Here is a 19,725-nt window from a genome sequence, read left to right as displayed (position 1 = left end):
TAATTTTTTTTTCTTTATTTCCTGTCTTTTTTTTTTATCATCTAATTCTTCACACATTTTGGGTCTTTTATTTTTGTTTTTATATTATTTATTTTTATACCAATAAAAAGGATAATTGATATATTATATTTTTTTATTTTTTTATATATAAAAAATAAACAATTATTCTAGCATATAGTATATCAAATCACTAGCAGTTGATGTATACTATTGCAGTATATTATAATACCCACATGGTATATATCATATACTTACCGGTATCATACAAGACTGACGGTTCATTCCTTCAAGTAAAACACGCAATCCTCTGTGTTACCAACTGGTATATATCATATACTGATAGAGTAACAAAGAGTACTAATTCATTCCTTAAAGAAAAAGACAACTCAATCCTCTATGATACCCACATGGTATATATCATATACTAACTGGGTATTAGAGAAGATTGATCCATTCCTTCAAAAGATACTACTCAGTCTTCTATGATATCCACATGGTACATCATATACTGATAGGGTATTGTAAAGGACTCACAGTTCATTAAAGCAGTCCTCTATGATGTCAACCTGCTATGATATGTATCATATACTGATAGGGTATCATATATCACATATTCTTTCCAACACTACTCAGTTATCTATGATGCCTACATGATATATATCATATGTTGACATGGTATCATAGAGGAATGATCCGTTTCTTTAAAAAAACACTCCTCGGTCCTCTATAATATCCCCATAGTATATATCATCTGTGGACATGGTATCATAGAGGACTGGTTCATTTTTTCAAGAAAAACATTCCTCTGTCCTCTATGATACCCTCATGGTATATGTCATATACTAATAGAGTATCATAGAGGACCGGTTCATTACTACAAGGAAAACATAACTCAATCCTCTATGATACCCACATGGTATATATCATATACGGTATCATGAATGATTATTGCCCACATGATATATCATATGCTGACAATATATCATCGATAACTCATTCATTCCTTAAAAAGAGCTCAATCATTTATGATACCCACATGGTATGTATCATATACTAACATGGTATCATAGAGACTAGTTCATTCCTTAAACAATCCTCTATGTATGCTGACATGGTACATAAAGGATTGATTCATTCCTCCAAAAAAAGCATCTTAGTGTTTTATGATACCCACATAAAGGTATCATAAATGACAAATTCTTTTCTTCAAAAGGAAAAAATCATATTTAAAAAAAATCAACAAATAGAGCTTAAGCTTAATAATACTATCATTTTTAGCAAGTTATAAAAACAATTACAAAATATATATATATATATATATATATATATATATATATATATATATATATATATATATATATATATATATATATACGTATAACTTTTGTTTTTATTTGCAAAAGAGAAAAAATTATAAAATTATATTTTTTATTAATTTAAATTTCAATAAATAAGTTAGTGACTTTAGTATGTTTTATATATTATTTCTTGTTGTAGTCTAATTATTTAATTTTTTTATATTTTATTAATATAAAATTACTTAGTTAATACTTTATTTTTGTATTCTATAAAAGACAAAAATAAAGAAGAACAAAAAAAAAAAAAAAAAAAAAAAGATAAACTAAACAAAAAAAAAAAAGATAGAGAGAGAGAGAGAGAGAGAGAAAACAAATAAAATAACAAAAAACGGAGACAACCAGTTTCGAAAACAAACAGTAGTCTAAAAAAAAATTAAAAAGGAGATTAGGAAACAAACCAAAAGAAAAAGGAGTTTGGAACAATTGGGTAACTGACGGAGTAATTGAAGCCTCAATTCTAGGGGGTATACGGCAGGCAAGGGTAAATATTTTGTCTTTTATGGGTATTTTGTGTTGATTTCCCCTATTTTTATTTTATATTGATCTCATTATAATTGGATTCTTATGAATTTTGTAGTCATCCATTTGGACAAAGATCGCGTATTGCTCTTGACTTGATGGTCCTGCCTCCTGCATAACAGAGAATTATGAATTTAGAGCAAAAACTTTAATAGAGTATCGAATATATTGTACGTTCACAAACAGCATAAACAACATATAAATTATATTCATAAAAGTATCCAATGCATGTTTCTTTTCAAGTCTACCAAACTTTAATGATTAAACATTATCATACAGTGTAGATATATTGTTTATGCATGATCATACAAAATAGCTACATTATGTATACACTCAATTTACAAATAAGTCCATTGTCTCTAACATTCCCGAAATTCCAGGAGCACCACGTCAAGAGCAATACACGATTGTTCTGGATTTAACCGTTAACACACGCACACATAAAAGAATTTTTAGATAAGGACAAAAATAAGGTTTTCAAAAGATGCTACTGTCCAACACGATGCTATTGTTCAAAGAGCAATTTCCCAAACTTGAGGGGTAATGAAAACAGAAACAGAAAATACTCCCATCTATAAATAACCGCCTTTCCCTTCAACTCGCATGCAATTTGATCGGCAAAAACATGGATGAAACCGGTGATATGTGCAACGACGGCAGCACTTCAATGATTATAGTATGTTTTCCAACTCTGACACCTTTCTGCTTCTCTATAAAATTCAATGTTACGCACTCCAGAAAGGTTTCGGCTAAGTGAATAGCTGTCCCGATTGCACTAGTTTTTGTGCCTTTAGCTCACAAATTCTGAGGGAAATAAAATAGCGGGTTTAATGTTTTTTTCTGTTATTAAAATGCACTAGTTTCTCAACTAATGTGTTGGAGAAGTTGAGGGCCTATTCTTGATTCTTTCACTATGGATAAGGTTTGGGCTATGTCTGATCTGTCATGATTTTTCTGTAATTTGTTGTGCAACTAATTCATACATTCACTTAGAATCGTTCTCGATTTATGGCTTGGGATTATAGATGAAATTACAGGTTCAATTGCATGAATGCAATTATTTCACGAGCATGACTGATATTAACTTTGTGGAGGCTGATGCATTTAGCAGATGAAAGAGGTGAAGTGTGTTAAACAACCTTAGGTTCATATGTGTCTCCTCCGCTGAATGAACTGTCGTGGTATTAAATTTATGTGTCACAGAAAGAAGCATTGTGAAAGAGCCAGCTCAAGTTTATTTATTTGCTTTTGTCATGGTGTGTTCTTTGCATGAAAATTGGATGCTGTCAAGGCATCTCAAGTTTCACACCCACCTAGAAAACCATTTGTGGTCCTCTTAGTTTATAGAATCTAGGAGAAGAAAACTCTAAATCTTGAAGTTGATTGTTACCTCCTTTGCAGGTAACTCACCTTACTGTTTAACAAAGCCACTACTAACCTTGATTTTCTAAGGAGGGATTATTTCTTTTCTCTTATTATATTAATGTTGATCTCCTTCTCTTCATATTGTGCAGGATGCGATGACTGCTCCAAGTCCTGCCACAGGTCCTATTACTGAAGATGAAATTAGAGCTTTTCTGTTGCAGGGAAAACCAGTGAGCACAGCGGATCTTGTCCTACAATTTAGATCTCGTTTAAAATCTAAAGAGGTATGACAACTTGTCGAGACAATTTGCTTATTTTGGCTTACTGACCTTTAGATTAGGCTTGTAAATGCAGGGAAGCAGCAGCAACAACAACAACATACCAAGTGTGATCCCACAAGACAGGGTCTGGGGAGGGTAGGATGTACGCAGACCCTAGGCTCAAAAGAAAAGAAGAAATCGAAGCATGGTTGCAAGAAAATAAGACAACGAAAAAATAGGGCACAAATGAAATGAAGCAGCAGATAGTAATAAACACTGAATAAAAAGAAACTACGCAATTACTAAAATACTACTAATAAGGAGAAGCGAAGAGGAGGCTAGCCCCCTACCTCTCCCACACTAAATGCAACAACACTCGGTTATCTACTAACCTTTCACCCTAATCCTCGATCCCATACTTTTCAGGGAATCCTTAAAAATAAAAAGTACTAAATTGAAACTTTTGCTGCTGACAAGATGCCTCATCGCATCTGAGCCTCTTCATATTTGAGAAAATCTAGTGAATAAGCGCCCCAAAAATGTAAAGCACAATCAGATGTCTTCAGTGTAACTGCGTGCCAGCCAAGTTTTGTAACTCCTTTTACTTCTTGTGATATGGTACATTCTTTCTTAACTTACGTGATTTTATTAACTAATTTGACGCAGGCTAAGGTTGCTTTTGCTGCTGTATTGAAGAGGATCTGCAAGATACAGAAAACCCGCACAGGCGCTAGCTATGTTTTGTTACGAGAGGAAGGCGAATTATTGGATACTTTGATAGCAACGGAGTTCTTTCGTCTTGAAATCTAAATAATATTTATTTCTTAAAATGGTTCTTTCAATCATTCATTGAAAGGAGAAGCTTGATTTCGAATTCGACCAATTATAATACTAGGAAACAATATTCTAAATTTCTTCATTTGAAGTGACTTCTTAGCCTATTTTTTTTGTTCTTTTTGGATTCCAAGACTAATGGGCTACGGACGGCTTGGGGTTACAAAAACCAAATGGTAATCAACTCTAGTACAATGGTTAACGTGATTTTCGTTAACCCCAAAACTAGACCGAATAAATGATGCTCCCTCTGTTCCAATTTACATGACACTTTTCTTTTCTCGAAATTCAAACTGCATGAATTTTAATCAACATTTTATGATGTATTTTTTCACCAAATTGATATATAAAAGTTGCAAATTATAGTATTTTTCATGGAGTTTTCAAATACATAGATTTTAATCTTAAATTATTAAGTTAATCTAATCCAATTTAGCTTTAAAGTTTCGTCAAATTGACTCTCGAAAAGCAAAAAGTGCAGTCCTCTGATGGGAAATCTGTTAAGATCCACCCATGATTCATGGAACCATTCCTTCGCGTGCCGTAGCTTATGATTCGTTCTATTGCTAGTGATTAGGGGCATCAAGACACACAAATTGGGACGGAGGGAGTAATATAGCATACTGTAATGATCACATCCAACATGTGGCCATTGAAAGTTAAAATAGACGTCTTGCAGGACAATGTCCTTTCGTAGAGACGGATATCTGATGGACCAATAAGAAACTAACAACCGCAAAGACATCAAAGTCACCCAAAAATGTATATAAAATTGTGACATTTGAGGAAATATAGTCGATTTCCTGATTCACTTCTCCAAATAGAAAACCTGCGTCAAGCTTTTATGTCGATCCTCAACCAATAGAATTGTATCCGTGCCCCGGAACAAGCAACATTAACTGCCCGAACTTGAGACATTGTCCTTGACCCGCATATATTGAAGCTGAAGTGCAAATTTTCACGTCAGTGACTTGGATAGCGGCTAGTTTCTAATAAAATCTCAAAGAGAACAAGCATTATTTTCATGTTTAGGAGGGTTCACAATTGACCTATAGCAGAGAACATGGTCATTCATTATAAACAGCAATCATCAGCACACCAAATTCAGGCTCCCTCTATTATAGGTCCGTGTTTGCAAATTGGGAAAAGCTTGTGCAGTGTATTCATTCATTAAGAAGGAACCAAAGATGAACCATGCCATTAATTACTGGTAGCCACACATTTCCAGAAGTCAAGAATAACTTGACCTCAGCTCAGTGTCTCCTCTGGGTGTAGATGAGGTTCTTCTTCAAGCTTATTTTTTAAAAATGTTCTTCAAGTTATGTGATCACTTTGAGTATTTTGTTATGAGGGCTTTGTTGAATAGTGCAGGCTAAGGTGCGAGCAACAAGCAAACACCACATTCGGGAAGATCATGCTTCATTCTGAATGGAAACTGATCCAAAAGAAAAGGAGTAAAGAGGCTATTTTTACCATCAATGTTTTGAAAGATACAAAAACTCTTCATGTTTGGCATTATGTTCCGTATGAAGCACATAAAATCATCATCTACATGTTTCAGCAGGTTGAGAGGGCTGAGCCGTTGAAAGTTGCCTGTATCTGTGTCCTAGATAGAATGCTGTCAGTATCCACGTGAAGCAGACCTGAAAGAAATGCCAAATTTACGTTGAACATTCGACCTTAATTTCTCCGAGGCTTTTCAATCACTACATAGAAGTGTGCATTAGTGAATCCAATAATCTGGAACAGTATAAACGCAGATGATAGTTCCAAGAAATCTGGAGCAGTGTTGTCAAGAGAAGGTTTTACTTACAGGCAGGGCATATAGAGAAACAGCTGACGCCTTGCCATTGAGAGTGCTAAAGAGTAGCTTGTACATTGCAGCTGCTGTAGCATCCCCAAGTCTTTGAACAATCACATCTATGCATACCTACATAGACACGTCGCCCCCCACAAAAAAAAAAAAATAGAATCATTCTACTGCTAGGGATATTCAAGTGAACACTCAGAGCTGCCAACTATTATAACCACGATAATTCTTTTAAGTGTCATTAAACACTTCATGCGGACCTAATAAAATGATGTTAACCTACCAGCTATGCTCCTATCAAAAAGATTAAAGAAGTGGAAATCAAGAAATAATACTGACAGGATATTCACAATTCAGGCTGCTGCTAGTATGTAAGATGGAATTATGATGAACTTTCAGGTCACTATTTTTTTAACATACCTTTGCTTTATACTTCTCTTCCCGTGAGACAACAGTGAAAAGAAGCTCCCTTGCAGGCCTGGTAACGACATATGTGACCACCTAATTGTAAAAGACAATAAAATATAAGGCTCAATTGCGTAAGTGTATCCCTACTTATCTTTTATTCATTGTAAAACCTGTTAGTTCCCTGTTGAACTAAAAAGGCAGAATACCTCAGTACCTCCCTAAACTTGGCACGGCTTATTCAGTACACACCTGGACTTTTCTTTGTCCTAACTATCCACCTTATACTTGGTTATTTGATAGCCTCGACCACCTGGATGGTGATGTGGAAAAGAGCGTGGAGACGCTCTCTTTTAGGGGCATCAAAGTAAAGAAAAATTGAAAATCATCTTCCAAATGGGGAACTTTCCAACCATTAAATGCCATATAGATAGTCTATTTGTTCCAATTCTGTCTTTCTCCTTGCTTCTTCTTAATATCAGTGCATATTTTACCCCATCTTTGTACTTCTTTTCATTTCTCCTTTAAATGCAAAGATTATTTGTTTCAACTGTGTATTTCTTCCTTTTCATACCAAAAAATGTAAAAGAACTGGCTGAAACCCCATTATGCTTAGCCAAATAAATAAAATTTCGCTACAATAATGGGTTCCAACAGCATATTTCTTTCTATTTCTTCTTTGAGTGCAATAGCTATTTATTTCCATTATGTATTTTTTCCCGGGACAAATCTGTGAAAAACATAGTTGAAACTTCAATATTTTTAGCCAAATAGAAAAAGTTTTAGCCAAAATAATGGAGTTTCAAGTTTCAACCATGTATTTCTTTTTATTTCTTCTTTAGATGTGATGCTTATTCATTTCAACTATGTATTTTTTTTTCAGGACAAATATGTAAAAAGAACTTGGCTGAAACTTCATTATCTCTTGCCAAATAATAAAAGCTTTAGCCAATATAATAGAGTTCCAATGGTGTATTTCTTTTTCTTTTTTTTTCTTGGGAAAAGGGTATTTTGAAATGGGTCAATTTTACCCTTGGTCATGTTTTTGGCTCAAAAATGCCTTCGCCGTTACGGTTTTGGCTCAAAAATGCCCTCCAAATAGCCAAATAGCTCAAAAATACCCTTCATACTAACAAGAAAAAATGGGACAATTTTGTTGAACTACTCGAAATGGGGCAGTTTTGCCTTCCATTTAAAGTTCGGAACAAGTGCTCTTAATTGTAAAAACTTGAGCAAAAACTTATATTGGAGATTATGAGATTACTTTGACTATTTAAACTATAATTTGTATACAATGCCAATTTTAAGTTTTATATAAGTTCAATTACCAACTTTGTATACCAAAGATAGCTAGCCCGGCTTTGAAAAATTTGTGTTTTACATCAAGTATTCATAAATTTTAATTTTGGCCTTAGTGATTTTTAGTTAAGTATAGTTATCCTTCATTTAATTGATATGCACACTTCTAATCCTTCTGAGTGTGAATCTTCACAAACTCAACATACTATTAAATGTTAATCCATTTAATTATTAATGTTATGTGCTAAATTTTATACTGTTACCGCATACTTGAAGGTAATATTGTTCTAGAAATAGTTCAAATATAACAGGTTTCCTATAAAAAGGACCAAAATATAAATTTTAGTTAATTAAAAGTTAAATATGCTTACTCAAAATTAATAATGGGAGGACCAAAAGTGCAATTATCCCAACTGCTTTGAATCTAAGGTTTTATAAATTCCATGTTACACCTCTTCTTTAGTATATCAAGTTGGGACTTTTTTTTTTTTTTTTTTTTTTTTTTTTTTTTGATAAAGAAGTTGGGACTTTTATTTAGTCATAATTATCTGTATATTTAAGTTCTATTCCTTCATGGAGGCTAATTAAGCGTGCATGTTTAGTTAACACACTGACTCACATATCATTAACTTTCTATTTTGATGTTACGTTGGCTTGCAGGTACATTTGTTGGTCTTATATATGATGTAAGGTTGAAAATAATTATGAAAGGAGAAAAAGTATCAGAGAAAATGGAGAATTGGAAAAATTATCAGTTTCTTTCGTTTATTTGGTTTGAATGAGATTAAAAGAGAAGAAATAAAAAATTATTCTCATAATTAAATTTCTCGTATGTTCAAGAGATAAATTGGCCCATTTTCCCTTGTTTTAGAGCAACCATTGGTAGGAATGGTATATTTGAGCTATTTGGATAGTTGGAGGGTCTTTTGAGCCAAAAACGTAATGGTGAGGACATTTTTGAGCCAAAAACTAACGGTGAGGGCATTTTTTTTTTTGAAAATGTAACATGGGAACGGTGAGGGCATTTTTTAGCCAAAAAAGTAACAGAGGATAAAATTGACCAATTTCTAATAGTTCAACGGTATATTTGGCCCTTTCCCTTTTTTCTTTATATGCAATGAACTTTTGTTTCAACTGTATATTTCTTACCAACTCCGTAAAAAGTTTGATTGAAACTCCATTAATAAGGGTGTGCATTATTCGGATTAAACCGTAAAATCAAACCAAACCAAATTTCTTTTGTTATTTAGTTTGGTTTTCCAGGTTTTGGTTTGGTTTCGGATTTTAAAAAACAAAAACCGGAAACCGAATTATTTGATAAGAGTATTTATTATGTTTATATATAACACAGTTCATCCTTGGCACATGGTCAGTAAAGAAATCGACTAGCATTAATTCATACCTACATTTTGGTTTTACTATGATATTAGGAGTGCAAGCTTATTCTTGTTGACTTGTTCCATTATGCTTTTATAGGAGTCTAGGAGTGTTTCGCTATCTCATCAAATATATATTGTTAGCTTATCGGTGTTGTCCATTATCTCAGTCATGTGAATTGAATTTATAAAAAATATAGTAATTTAAGAGATTTGACATTACCATTTCTCATTCTTTATAATAGTTATTCTATTTTGGTCATTCAAATATAACTATTCGATTATATTAGATCCGTGTTTTCTTATATGACACAACCTTTACAATTGAAAATAACCGAACCGAAGAAAGCAAACTTGAACCAAACCAAATTTATTTTGGTTCTTCTTGCATGGCATTTTATCAAAACCAAAAACTGAAAAACAGAAACCCAATAATGCAAAACCAAACTGAAAACCTGAATGCACAACCCAATCCATTATATTCCGTCAAATTTAAAAAATGGCCTAAATAATGAGTTACCAACTTTTTTACAAATTTGGCCCGGAAAAGATGATCCAAAAATGTAATGAGTTTAAAAAGATTTTATTTTTAAAAAATGTCACGTGGACAAAGAAATCTACAAAGTGGTGGTTAGACCGACTTTGTCGTATGGGGCGGAGTGTTGGGCAGTTAAGATCTCTCACGTTCAAAAGATGAAAGTTTCCGAGATGAGAATGTTGAGATGGATGTGTGGGCACACCAGGAGTGACAGGGTTAGGAATTAGGCTATTCGGGACAAGGTAGGAGTGGCCTCGGTGGAAGACAAGATGCGGGAAGCGAGACTGAGATGGTTTGGGCATGTGAAAAGGAGAGACAGATGCCCCAGTGCGGAGGTGTGAGAGGTTGGCCATGGATGGTTTCAGAAGAGGTAGAGGTAGGCCGAAAAAGTATTGGGGAGAGGTGATTAGACAGGACATGGCGCGGTTACAGCTTATCGAGGACATGACCTTGATAGGAGGGTTTGGAGGACCCAGATTATGATAGTAGGCTAGTAGATAGTCTCGTTATCCTTCCTTATTAGTAGGCGCATTATCGCAGTATAATTTCTTGTGCTCGATTTACGCTATTATCCGTTATTTCGTACTTTGATTATCCTATTTTATCTGTGTCGCTTTCGTTATTTGCATTTCCGTATCGCTTTGAATTTCTTAGCCTTATCTGACCTCTTTTATGCTTTTTATTGAGCCGAGGGTCTTTCGAAAACAGCCATCCTACCTTGGTAGGAATAAGGTCTGCGTACACTCTACCCTCCCCAGACCCCACGTTGTAGGATTTCACTGGGTGGTTGTTGTTGTTGTTGTTGTTGTTGTTGTGGACAAAGAAATCAACATGGCAGCGCGTGGGTCTCACTTCCATCAGGTTAGATTGGTCAAGGATCAAGGCTATCAAATAGCCAAGTATAGGGAACAGAGGAGGTAATGAGGACTTAGAAAAGTTTAAGTGTGAACTAAAAAATCGTGACAAGTTTAGGTGCTAATAATGTAACGCCTCGTACCTTAAACGAAGCTATGTTCATGATTTGGGACTTAGAAAATCAGTTGGGAAATGTTGGAATTAAATTCGTCTCAATTCAGCAAAGTTCCATTTTTTACGACCAGATATACGGACCGTATATTATTATACGGCCCGTACTTCCAGACCGTATTTGTTAGGTGGAAAAATCCCAGTTTCTGCCAAGTTTTTGAAATGCTTCCATAGGACCGTATTTTCAGTCCGTGAAACTCATTTGGGAAATCCCAGTTTCTAGAATTTCAATCATTGTTAAATACGGCAGTTTATACAGACCGTATAACTTTATACGGATCATATAAATGGACCGTATAATGCCCCAACTCAGTTAAGAATAAATACCCCAGTTCAGCCTTTTTATTCTATTTTTCATGCTCCCAAGCCCTAGCACGAAGGTTTTCTTCTCCCATCAATCCAAAACAACAAGGTAAGCCATTCCAAGCCCTTCCAAGTAGGGGTGGGCATAAACACCGAAAACCGAAAAACCGGACCGAACCGAATTAATTCGGTTTTCGGTTCGGTTTTCGGTTCGATTTCGGTTTTTTTAAATAACAATTTCGGTGTTCGGTTCGGTGTTCGGTTCCGGTTCACCGGTTTTTTTGTTAAACCGAATTTTTTTTTTTTTTTTTTTTTACTACATGAATACAATTTTTTTTTGGGAAAAAACATAAGTAGACAATAATATTATAATATTTACATACTCTTAGCAACTAAATGTTATTAAACATTACATGACAAGTTAAATGTTTTATAGTAAATCAAATTGCTATATATAACGAAACCCTTCGTACGTGAATAACTCCAATAGCTATTTGTTGTTCATAGTATAAAATCGCTTTTATACAATTTCATACTTCCTCCTTATTCTGCAAGATTTTTTTCCAGCGTTTTTTTCTTACCTTTTCTACTTCCTCCTTATTCTCAACTTCTTTCATTGTTCCATAAAAATAAATCTCAATTTTCATTTAACACTATAGGATATTGAATACAAGTATACTAATAATTTGAGTGTTGATTTTTATTATATATAGTATAATAAAAATGTTATACATAGAATAATATTCATATAATTTGTTTCACCTATTATAATAAATTAGATATAACTCACATAATTTAATTATACACTATATAAAATTTTATATACCTCGTATGATTTTATTATACGTTGTATAATACATTATATTTTGTATATAGAAGATATTATCTTGTATGTGTGGATGATCACTATGGTTGGATTCTAAAGTCATCAAACCTTCAAACATTTAGTCTAGCGTAAACCTCCGTAACTCGAAGCAATCAAGAAAGAAAAATGAAAATAAATGGAGAGATGTGTAATTGCTAAAAAAAAACCGAATTAAAAAACCGAAACCGAACCGAACCGAACTTCAAAAAACCGAACCGAACCGAACTAATTCGGTGCGGTGTTCGGTGTCCACTTTCAAAAAACCGAAACCGAAAAACCGAACCGAACTTTGAAAAAACCGAACCGAAAAACCGAACCGAAAAACCGAACGCCCACCCCTACTTCCAAGTCAATTCTAACATATATTCACGTAATCCAATAAGGAAATCATTGTTCCTAACCTAGGATTTTCAAGAAAACCCATCTCAAGGCTCAAGGTTTAATCTTTTGGAATTCTATTACAAGTATTGGAGCACTAACAGGTATGTAGAGTTTCTATCTACGTGTGGGAACATCATTGTTCTTCCCCACCCCACATTCCTTCACGATTGTATGAATGTTTACCAAAACTAGGGTTTTAGCCATGTTCATGACAACCCTTAAGTCCATGTACCATGATATACCATGTTTGTATGATTACTTTGTTATTGTGTTCTTAATACTCCCTTTTGGTTATTGAGAATCTGCCCGTAATCCATGAAAACCCATACCTTGCATTCCATGGGTTCTTACATGCAATATATGAACCACTACGCTTATTTTCATGAAACTCCTACATGTCTCTGTGTTTTTCATACAAGTCATATTATATATTGCCTTCATGTTGTAATACAAGCAAGAATCATGTTTACAAGTAAGTCATATAATTCATGGGCTATTAAGCCAACTATATCAATGTTCATGTTTTGGGAGTAGTACAGATTACCGAGAAAGCTCAGACAGCCTGAAACTACGTATGCTAGCGTAGGATAAGAATCGCTCCGCCCAGTTAGGACAATACCTTCATGTTTACCCATTGTGGTTATTAGATCCATTCATATTCATGTTCATGTCTTGTACCCCGGCAAAGTACAGGATGGCTTAGCTGGTCGGGCAGAGATCAGAAGCCACGTTCTTACGTGGTGGTTACATGTCGGTTATACTAAAGCTCTCCCACTTAAAATGTTTTACTCATGTTATATGTATATATACTCATGTCAGATATACTCATGTTCATGTTCAGTTACAGTCTCAGTTTCAGCTTTATTATTTCATGTGTCATACTTTACTTCATTCAGTTGCTTTACATACCAGTATAATTCAAGTGTACTGACCTACCCTTTATTTGCCTGGGGGCCTGCATTTCACGATGCAGATTTACAGGACGACGGATCAGCACCTTAGGACTCAGCACGTATCAGCTCTTGGTGAGCCCCATTCTATTCGGGGTTTTAGCTTCATTTATGTTATTTCAGTTATGCAGTTAAAGTATGCCGGGGGCCTTGTTTCGGTAAACAGTTTAGTTGTCAGATTCATGTCAGAGATTTCATAGACTACTCAGTTATGTTATGTAAGATATTTCAGAGTCGTCTAGCCATTTTGGCTCATTATTATGATGTTTATTCAGACTATTCCGCATTATGATATTATGAATTACAGTCCCACGCGTACTTAACTTATGCATGATTATGGTTTATTCCGCATCAGTTCATGTCCATGTCGAGTCAGCAAGCCATGTGGTTCGTTCGGTCACATGCAGTCAGGCATCGAGTGTCGTGTTACGCCCAGGCCATGGTTCGGGGCGTGACAAATAAGGTATTCTGGCAACTAAAAATTGTACGAATGCCTGAATGACTTCTTTTTTTACAACTTCTCTTGTCATTAGTTTCTATTACTTCTCTGGGGAAAAGGTGTGAAGTAAATATACCTTCCTCAGGGTTTCTGAGATGGCCACTGCAATCCATGTAGGCCATACTGCTAAAGCTATTAAATTTGTGAAGGCAACAAAAGGTGTGGCGCAAATGGCTAGAGTAACACCAGCAAAAGTAAGGATGCGACCCTGCAACCAAGAGATGAATAAAGATTTTTAAAAGTTTTGGCACTGGATATACGATTAAAATGAATCATGAAACATGTTGTGAATGTAGAGAAAAATAAAAGAAAGAAAGGGAACTGCAGTTCAAGACACTAGGAAACTGATCAACTTATAAAACTGTCCTATATATCTAATCACTTTAAAATTCTACGTAATCTGACTTTGAATACATTGGAAGTCTTTGTGGTTCCTTCAAGATACACCACTAACATACTAGGAGCTGACATTACCAACATGATATTAACACTCTTACACACCCCCAAGTGACTGACGTAGTTTATATTCTATGGTGGAACTCAGATGAGGAAAGTGATGCGAAAGACGAGTATTTGGGGAGGAAGAAGCCATCACCACAGGCTCCAGTCACAACCTCCATCACATTTGAGAGCAGATAAGAGAAGTTTTATTTTAGAGTTGTTCAAGTAGCACAGAGAGATTGTATACACTTCTACAGATTTGAGAAATTGAATATCCCCTCAATACCCATTTCCTTCTTCCCGGAATAACACACTACACACACAAGGGAGAAAAAGGATTAGCTTTGCGATTGAATTTTTGCATGTTATACATCTATACCATTGCGCATCTGGTGTAGTGGTATCATAGTACCCTCCCGCGGCTCTGACCAGGGTTCGATTCCCTGGATGCGCATATTAAAAGTTTACAACCTTCCTACCTCCCAAGGTAGGGGTAAGGTCTGCGTACACTCTACCCTCCCCAGACCCCACCATGTGGGAATACACTGGGTATGTTGTTGTTGTATACATCTATACCATACCGTCAAAGTAAGCTGTCCAGCAAGGATGAAAACTGCAATAAAGCTATTGATCTGTGCAAATAATCTCCTCCTACCAGTGGGATCTGTTACTGCAGCAGCAATAACAGTTACTTTCTGCAAAAGAGTCAAAAGGTTGGGGGGTGAGGCTGCAGTAACTATAAGCTGGTCTTTCACAAAGGAGGTCATCCATGTGAGATCAGTAAACCACATAAATACACCACACTACAGATGTTGATCCATTCTGTCACTTAATCAAAGGAAATTCTTATGGTACCTGGAAGTAAAAAAAGGACGACACGACTGCACTCAGCCAAAGGAATAATGATACGTGCAACAAGTAAGTCGAAGATAGAATGAGCTTTAGCCCATCCAATATAGCCCAGAGCTGAGGCTTTGCCACAGAAGCTGGCGATTTTGGGGAAGTTATTCTCTGTGTGAGCTCTGGTACATTCTCAACCTCTTTAGCTTGATCGATATCAGCTTCCCTGAAAACCAAAAAGATAAAGGTTAGAAACTACTCGATTACAATATTCTTCTTTCATTTTGAGTAGGGTGGGGTGAGAAAGGGGGTAGAGAAAATAAGTCATGCAAGGACATTCAAAGCGCCTCTCTTTCACTGCCAGTCTGTGTACTTCATTCTTCCTCTAAATCAAAAGATTTATATCTAGAAAACTAATAGTATCCAATAGTTCTATACTTTGCAATGTGTATCTATCTTTTTGTTTATATATTTATTTTTGATAACTGAGAAATCCCTGAAGGCCAAAGGCGCACGGTCCGAATCTCGGTAGATATGGACCCGCCCCTATGTGAAATCTTCTTTTTTGTAAGAGGATATCCTACTTTTACATGTTTCAGCTATACATTAAACATATTATCACCTAGCTAGGATATAGACATGTAACTATGTGACTTGATACGGAGTTCAAGAAAAAAAAAAGACTTTTGAAGCTTGTTGTCTAAAACAAGCCATAAACATATGTGTGGTCATAAATCATCTCACTAACGGTAAAATGGGAAGTTTAAAGTTAAATTGTTTCTAATTATAGAAAGGTGTCATTCTTTTCGGGACAAACTAAAAAGGAAAGTAAGCGACATAAAGTGGGACAGACTACAGAGGGAGGAACAAATAAAGTTAAAACAGTAAAACCTTCATGATAGTCAAAAGGATTTTACCTAATTTGTGAGGGAGGTTGTACTGTTCAGAGAGATGAAACCATATGTTAAAGTGGAGAGGAATACATTCCAGACTGATTTTTAATCATTCTTACGGTGTGTTCTTAAGCAGCTAAATAATGTCATCCTCTTATACTCCTGGACTATCAAACTGTATGAAGCACAGATGAAGATATCAGGTTTATGGTAACTTTTTGGTACAACGCCTATATCTTTTTCCAGTTTGTTCTTATACAAGAAGATTTTCCTGCTAGATCAAACACCTCCATATCCAAGAAAATAAAATAAAGGGAGCTGATAAACGGACCTGTATCAAACTTACACCATGACTCAATTACACTAGGCAAAATTATGTTATCATAGAGAGAATTTTCACTAATAAAGAAAATCACCACCCAGAAAAAGATGAGACACCAATGCAACAGCAAACCAGGAATAACAGGGTAAGAAACCTGAGACAGCCATCCTAAGGCTAATAAGGAGGGAAAGAGGCTAATTGCTTGCGTGGAAGGAGCTACTGAGGGAGCTGATCGTACAATTAGAGATCTCTTTTTCCTAATCTCATCTAGTGGAAAATTCTATTGCTAATAAAATCTAGTAATACTCCCCTATGGGGGTAGAACAAGAAGAAAGAAAACCTAAGGGGAGATAGTTCTTCAGGAAGTTGTAAGACATCTTTCTTGATTCCTTTTGATGACTGTGCAGCAAGTTCCATGAGAATTGCTGAAACAAGAAGTAAATCTGCAAGAACCAAAAGGGAACTACTAAGAACATAGAAAACAAAGAGCCTCAAGAGAATAATAAGAATAAGGAAGCAAGACAATCATAAAGAGATACACACACGGTCCTAACCAAGCCATTCCTGTGGCAAATAGCGAACCAAACAGCTGGCCAAGTGTAGCACCAGCACCAATAAACCCAAATAATCTTGACCCTGACTGTATACAGTAAAAAGTTATATTTTATCTCAAATTGCTATCATGAAGTGTAAAAACAATATCTTGATCTATTATGTTGTTTAGGCAAGGCACGTACTTAATCACTTTAAATTCCCTTCTGTAGGAGATAAAATCTTGTTAAAATTATTCAATCAATTAGAGGTACAATTACCTCACTATCCATCACATCAATAACTCTAGCCCAAGTTGAAGATATAGTAATAAGATTAAGCAAAGCAACCTGAGAAACAATGAAGCAAGAACCTTATTCAGGAAATAAACATCAAATTTGACAAATACTACTATTAGAGGTTATTGCAATAATTGAGAATTAAGCAAAAGCATTTACCCAAAGAAACAAGGCAATTCTCACTGACACGTAAAACCACCCATGGTTGCTCCAACTCGACAAGTTTGGAGTATTCGTGTGACTCACTTCCACTTTTAATTCCTGTTTTAAAGTTGAGGACATAAGGAGTAGTCCCTGCAATATTGTCATTTTTCATTAAAACAGTTGCATCATCAAAAAGTTGCTGCCAAATCATGAAGTTGTACCTTGATATTAAATGGTGAACTACCCGGAGTAGAAGAAAGCCACAGGATGTAGAATGCAACAAGCGTGAGCCCAAAAAACCTGTGTATCAAGACCAAAGCCTGGAATTTAAAGAAGCGACCATTCAAGATGACATTTAAAAAGACTCAAAACAATCCTAAATCAGTTTCTAACACTCCACGTTGGTTTCACCACACAAGAAGACAGTAAGCAGCTGAAGCTAATTCACAGCATTAGACAACAAAACGGTGTGTACAATTTGATATCCTTATGTCGTAGAGTGTCAAGATTTGCAATTTCTTGCTTCTCATTAATCATTATAAATATAGCCAGATAATTTGTCGTCGAGGATGAATTCAATATTACTCTCAATGACACCAACTAGGCCAAATATTATCATTTATTAAATACATTAGTGAAACAATAATTTTACAGCTATAATACAACACTCTACTATGGTGAAACGGAAACCACCAAGAGACAACTACGTCATGCAGCTCATGCTTAATACTGATGGTGCAGCAAACATTAATCCTAGGCATGGAGGCGTAAGAGGAGTTATTCGAAATACAAAAGGGGAATGGGTTGTAGGCTTTGCTAAAAACCTAATAGAGACAACATACACTTTTGCAGAATTACTAGCACTCCATTAGGGTCCAAAACAAGCACTTACTTTAAATTAATGACACTTGAAGTAAATATAGACTCAAAAGAAGTGTTAAACTTGGTTCTGGAAACAACAAATTTTTGCATATTTTCACGGATTGCAGGTGCCTGCTTGAGCAGCTGGCATGGCCCTCTTTAGGGCATGCGTATAGGAAAGAAAATCAAGTAGTAGATAAATTAGCTAAAGTAGTGTGACGCTTGATGCATATGAAGAACTTTTTGTCTATGATTCTCCTCCCCCTTTGCTTTAAATATTTTAGTAATAGAGCTGTGCAAGGTAAGTATAATAGAGTAGTCCCTTCATCTATGTATGACACATGATATTAGTATTAACAATACTATCCTTTTAACAAATAAAAAAGGTTTAATACATCGACATCCCCTCAAACTTGCTAATAAATTTCCTTTGGACACTTGAACTACGGCTTGTTCAAATGTAGCACCTGAACACATGATATTTATTTTTGACAATGATAACATTAACCTGAACACATGATATAGTGTTTCTATTAGACACTTTCGGTTCAAATTTTGGAAATATTTTTGCGTGTGCTCTCAAATGCCCATTAACCACTTAAAATATATCACCTCCTTTAATTATACGAATTAGTCTCAATAAGCCATTAAACCTCAGGCATTTCCAATTGCATGATATGTATAATTAAGGGAGATAGACATATTTTATGTGGTTACCTTCTCTGCGTAATGGGCACATGCGTAAAAGTTTTTCTAAAATCTGAACTGAAAGTGTTAAGGTTCTCAATTGGAACAAGCCGTAGTTGGAGTGTCTTACTGACAAGTTTAAAGGAGTTGTCAATGCATTAACAACAACATAGCCAGTATAATCCTACAAAGTGCATACACTCTACCCCTACCTTGGGAGGTAGAGGGGCTGTTTCTGATAGACCCGACATAAAGCCAATTATAAGCATTCATAAAAGAAGGAGATTAGTGAGTGAGTTAATGAATAATAATACCTTGGACTTGGAAAGATTAGGCAATGAAAAGATTAAGGTGGAAAGAGGGGCAGCAAGGAGTGTGAGTAACAAGGATCCCACAAACAAGCTTGGCAAATTCCCCAATCCCAAAGAAATAGCCCCTTCATCACGTAATGGAAGTACCACAAAGTATGCACTCAATATAAAGAAGAAAGTGGAGGTAGAGTAAAGCAAAGGGGAGAGCTCGTGAGGAAGAAGAGTAACGAAAATGGAAACAAATGACTCAATTTTATCTCTCCCCACTAAATTCATCTCATCTCATGCTCTAACTTCCTTGTTTATTACACTCTTAACTGATTGACTTGAAGATCATAAGAGATCTGACAAAACTAGGATGTTTAGATTTATCACACGTTGGGAGTATTAAGGATCTGTAGTTTGCGTCCCTTCTTAGTCCGCCAAAAATATGTTTTGATGGGGTCCTCTTTAACTGCTTTTATTTGATTGTGAGGGGAAAAAAATTAGAAATAAGAATGAAGAATGGCTAATTGAAATGATAACCTAAGCAAGATATTCTTTTCTTCTTTTTTCCCCTTTAACAGAAATGACGCACCTAGCTTAGAAAAGTCGCAATTCATCAACTT

At 35.3% G+C, this 19,725-nt stretch overlaps 2 protein-coding genes across 5 annotated transcripts; one reads left to right on the top strand and one right to left on the bottom strand.

Annotated features, from left to right (window-relative positions):
• Positions 1–1,879: 1,879 nt before the first annotated feature.
• On the top strand, positions 1,880–4,385 carry LOC132029645 (transcription initiation factor IIF subunit alpha-like). Of its 2 annotated transcripts, none has more exons than XM_059418946.1 (3): positions 1,880–2,553; positions 3,392–3,526; positions 4,169–4,385. In XM_059418946.1, the coding sequence occupies exons 1-3, from the start codon at positions 2,503–2,505 to the stop codon at positions 4,310–4,312; spliced, it is 330 nt and encodes a 109-aa protein (XP_059274929.1). In that variant the 5' UTR covers positions 1,880–2,502; the 3' UTR covers positions 4,313–4,385. The 2 variants fall into 2 exon arrangements, with proteins under 2 accessions (XP_059274929.1, XP_059274937.1); XM_059418954.1 differs by lacking the exon at positions 1,880–2,553 and adding an exon at positions 3,121–3,278.
• A 539-nt stretch (positions 4,386–4,924) lies between these two features.
• On the bottom strand, positions 4,925–19,430 carry LOC132053427 (uncharacterized). Of its 3 annotated transcripts, none has more exons than XM_059445460.1 (13): positions 19,121–19,430; positions 17,480–17,578; positions 17,274–17,408; positions 17,097–17,165; positions 16,828–16,924; positions 16,625–16,727; positions 15,085–15,295; positions 14,811–14,924; positions 13,865–13,996; positions 6,567–6,647; positions 6,150–6,266; positions 5,810–5,979; positions 4,925–5,279 (listed from the first exon to the last, which is right to left on the bottom strand). In XM_059445460.1, exons 1-12 carry the CDS (start codon positions 19,391–19,393, stop codon positions 5,881–5,883), a joined length of 1,530 nt encoding a protein of 509 aa, XP_059301443.1. In that variant the 5' UTR covers positions 19,394–19,430; the 3' UTR covers positions 4,925–5,279; positions 5,810–5,880. The 3 variants fall into 3 exon arrangements, with proteins under 3 accessions (XP_059301443.1, XP_059301452.1, XP_059301460.1); XM_059445469.1 differs by having other exon boundaries at positions 17,274–17,375; XM_059445477.1 differs by having other exon boundaries at positions 17,480–17,558; positions 19,121–19,258.
• Positions 19,431–19,725: the final 295 nt, after the last annotated feature.

The sequence above is a fragment of the Lycium ferocissimum genome, chromosome 1, assembly GCF_029784015.1.
Source record: "Lycium ferocissimum isolate CSIRO_LF1 chromosome 1, AGI_CSIRO_Lferr_CH_V1, whole genome shotgun sequence".
Taxonomy (NCBI): domain Eukaryota; kingdom Viridiplantae; phylum Streptophyta; class Magnoliopsida; order Solanales; family Solanaceae; genus Lycium; species Lycium ferocissimum.
Note: the sequence above shows the minus strand (reverse complement) of the source record. Positions and strands in the feature narration are given on the sequence as shown.

Bases quoted from the DNA above. Each gene is read 5' to 3' on its own strand.
- LOC132053427 (XM_059445460.1), bottom strand. From the start codon at position 19,393: ATGAATTTAGTGGGGAGAGATAAAATTGAGTCATTTGTTTCCATTTTC. The intron at 16,728-16,827 runs GTGTGTATCTCT...TGGTTCTTGCAG, and splicing joins AATGGCTTGGTTAGGACCGT to ATTTACTTCTTGTTTCAGCA. The intron at 14,925-15,084 runs GTACCATAAGAA...ACTCTTTTGCAG, and splicing joins CGTCCTTTTTTTACTTCCAG to AAAGTAACTGTTATTGCTGC.
- LOC132029645 (XM_059418946.1), top strand. From the start codon at position 2,503: ATGGATGAAACCGGTGATATGTGCAACGACGGCAGCACTTCAATGATT. The intron at 2,554-3,391 runs GTATGTTTTCCA...CATATTGTGCAG, and splicing joins GCAGCACTTCAATGATTATA to GATGCGATGACTGCTCCAAG. The intron at 3,527-4,168 runs GTATGACAACTT...AATTTGACGCAG, and splicing joins CTCGTTTAAAATCTAAAGAG to GCTAAGGTTGCTTTTGCTGC.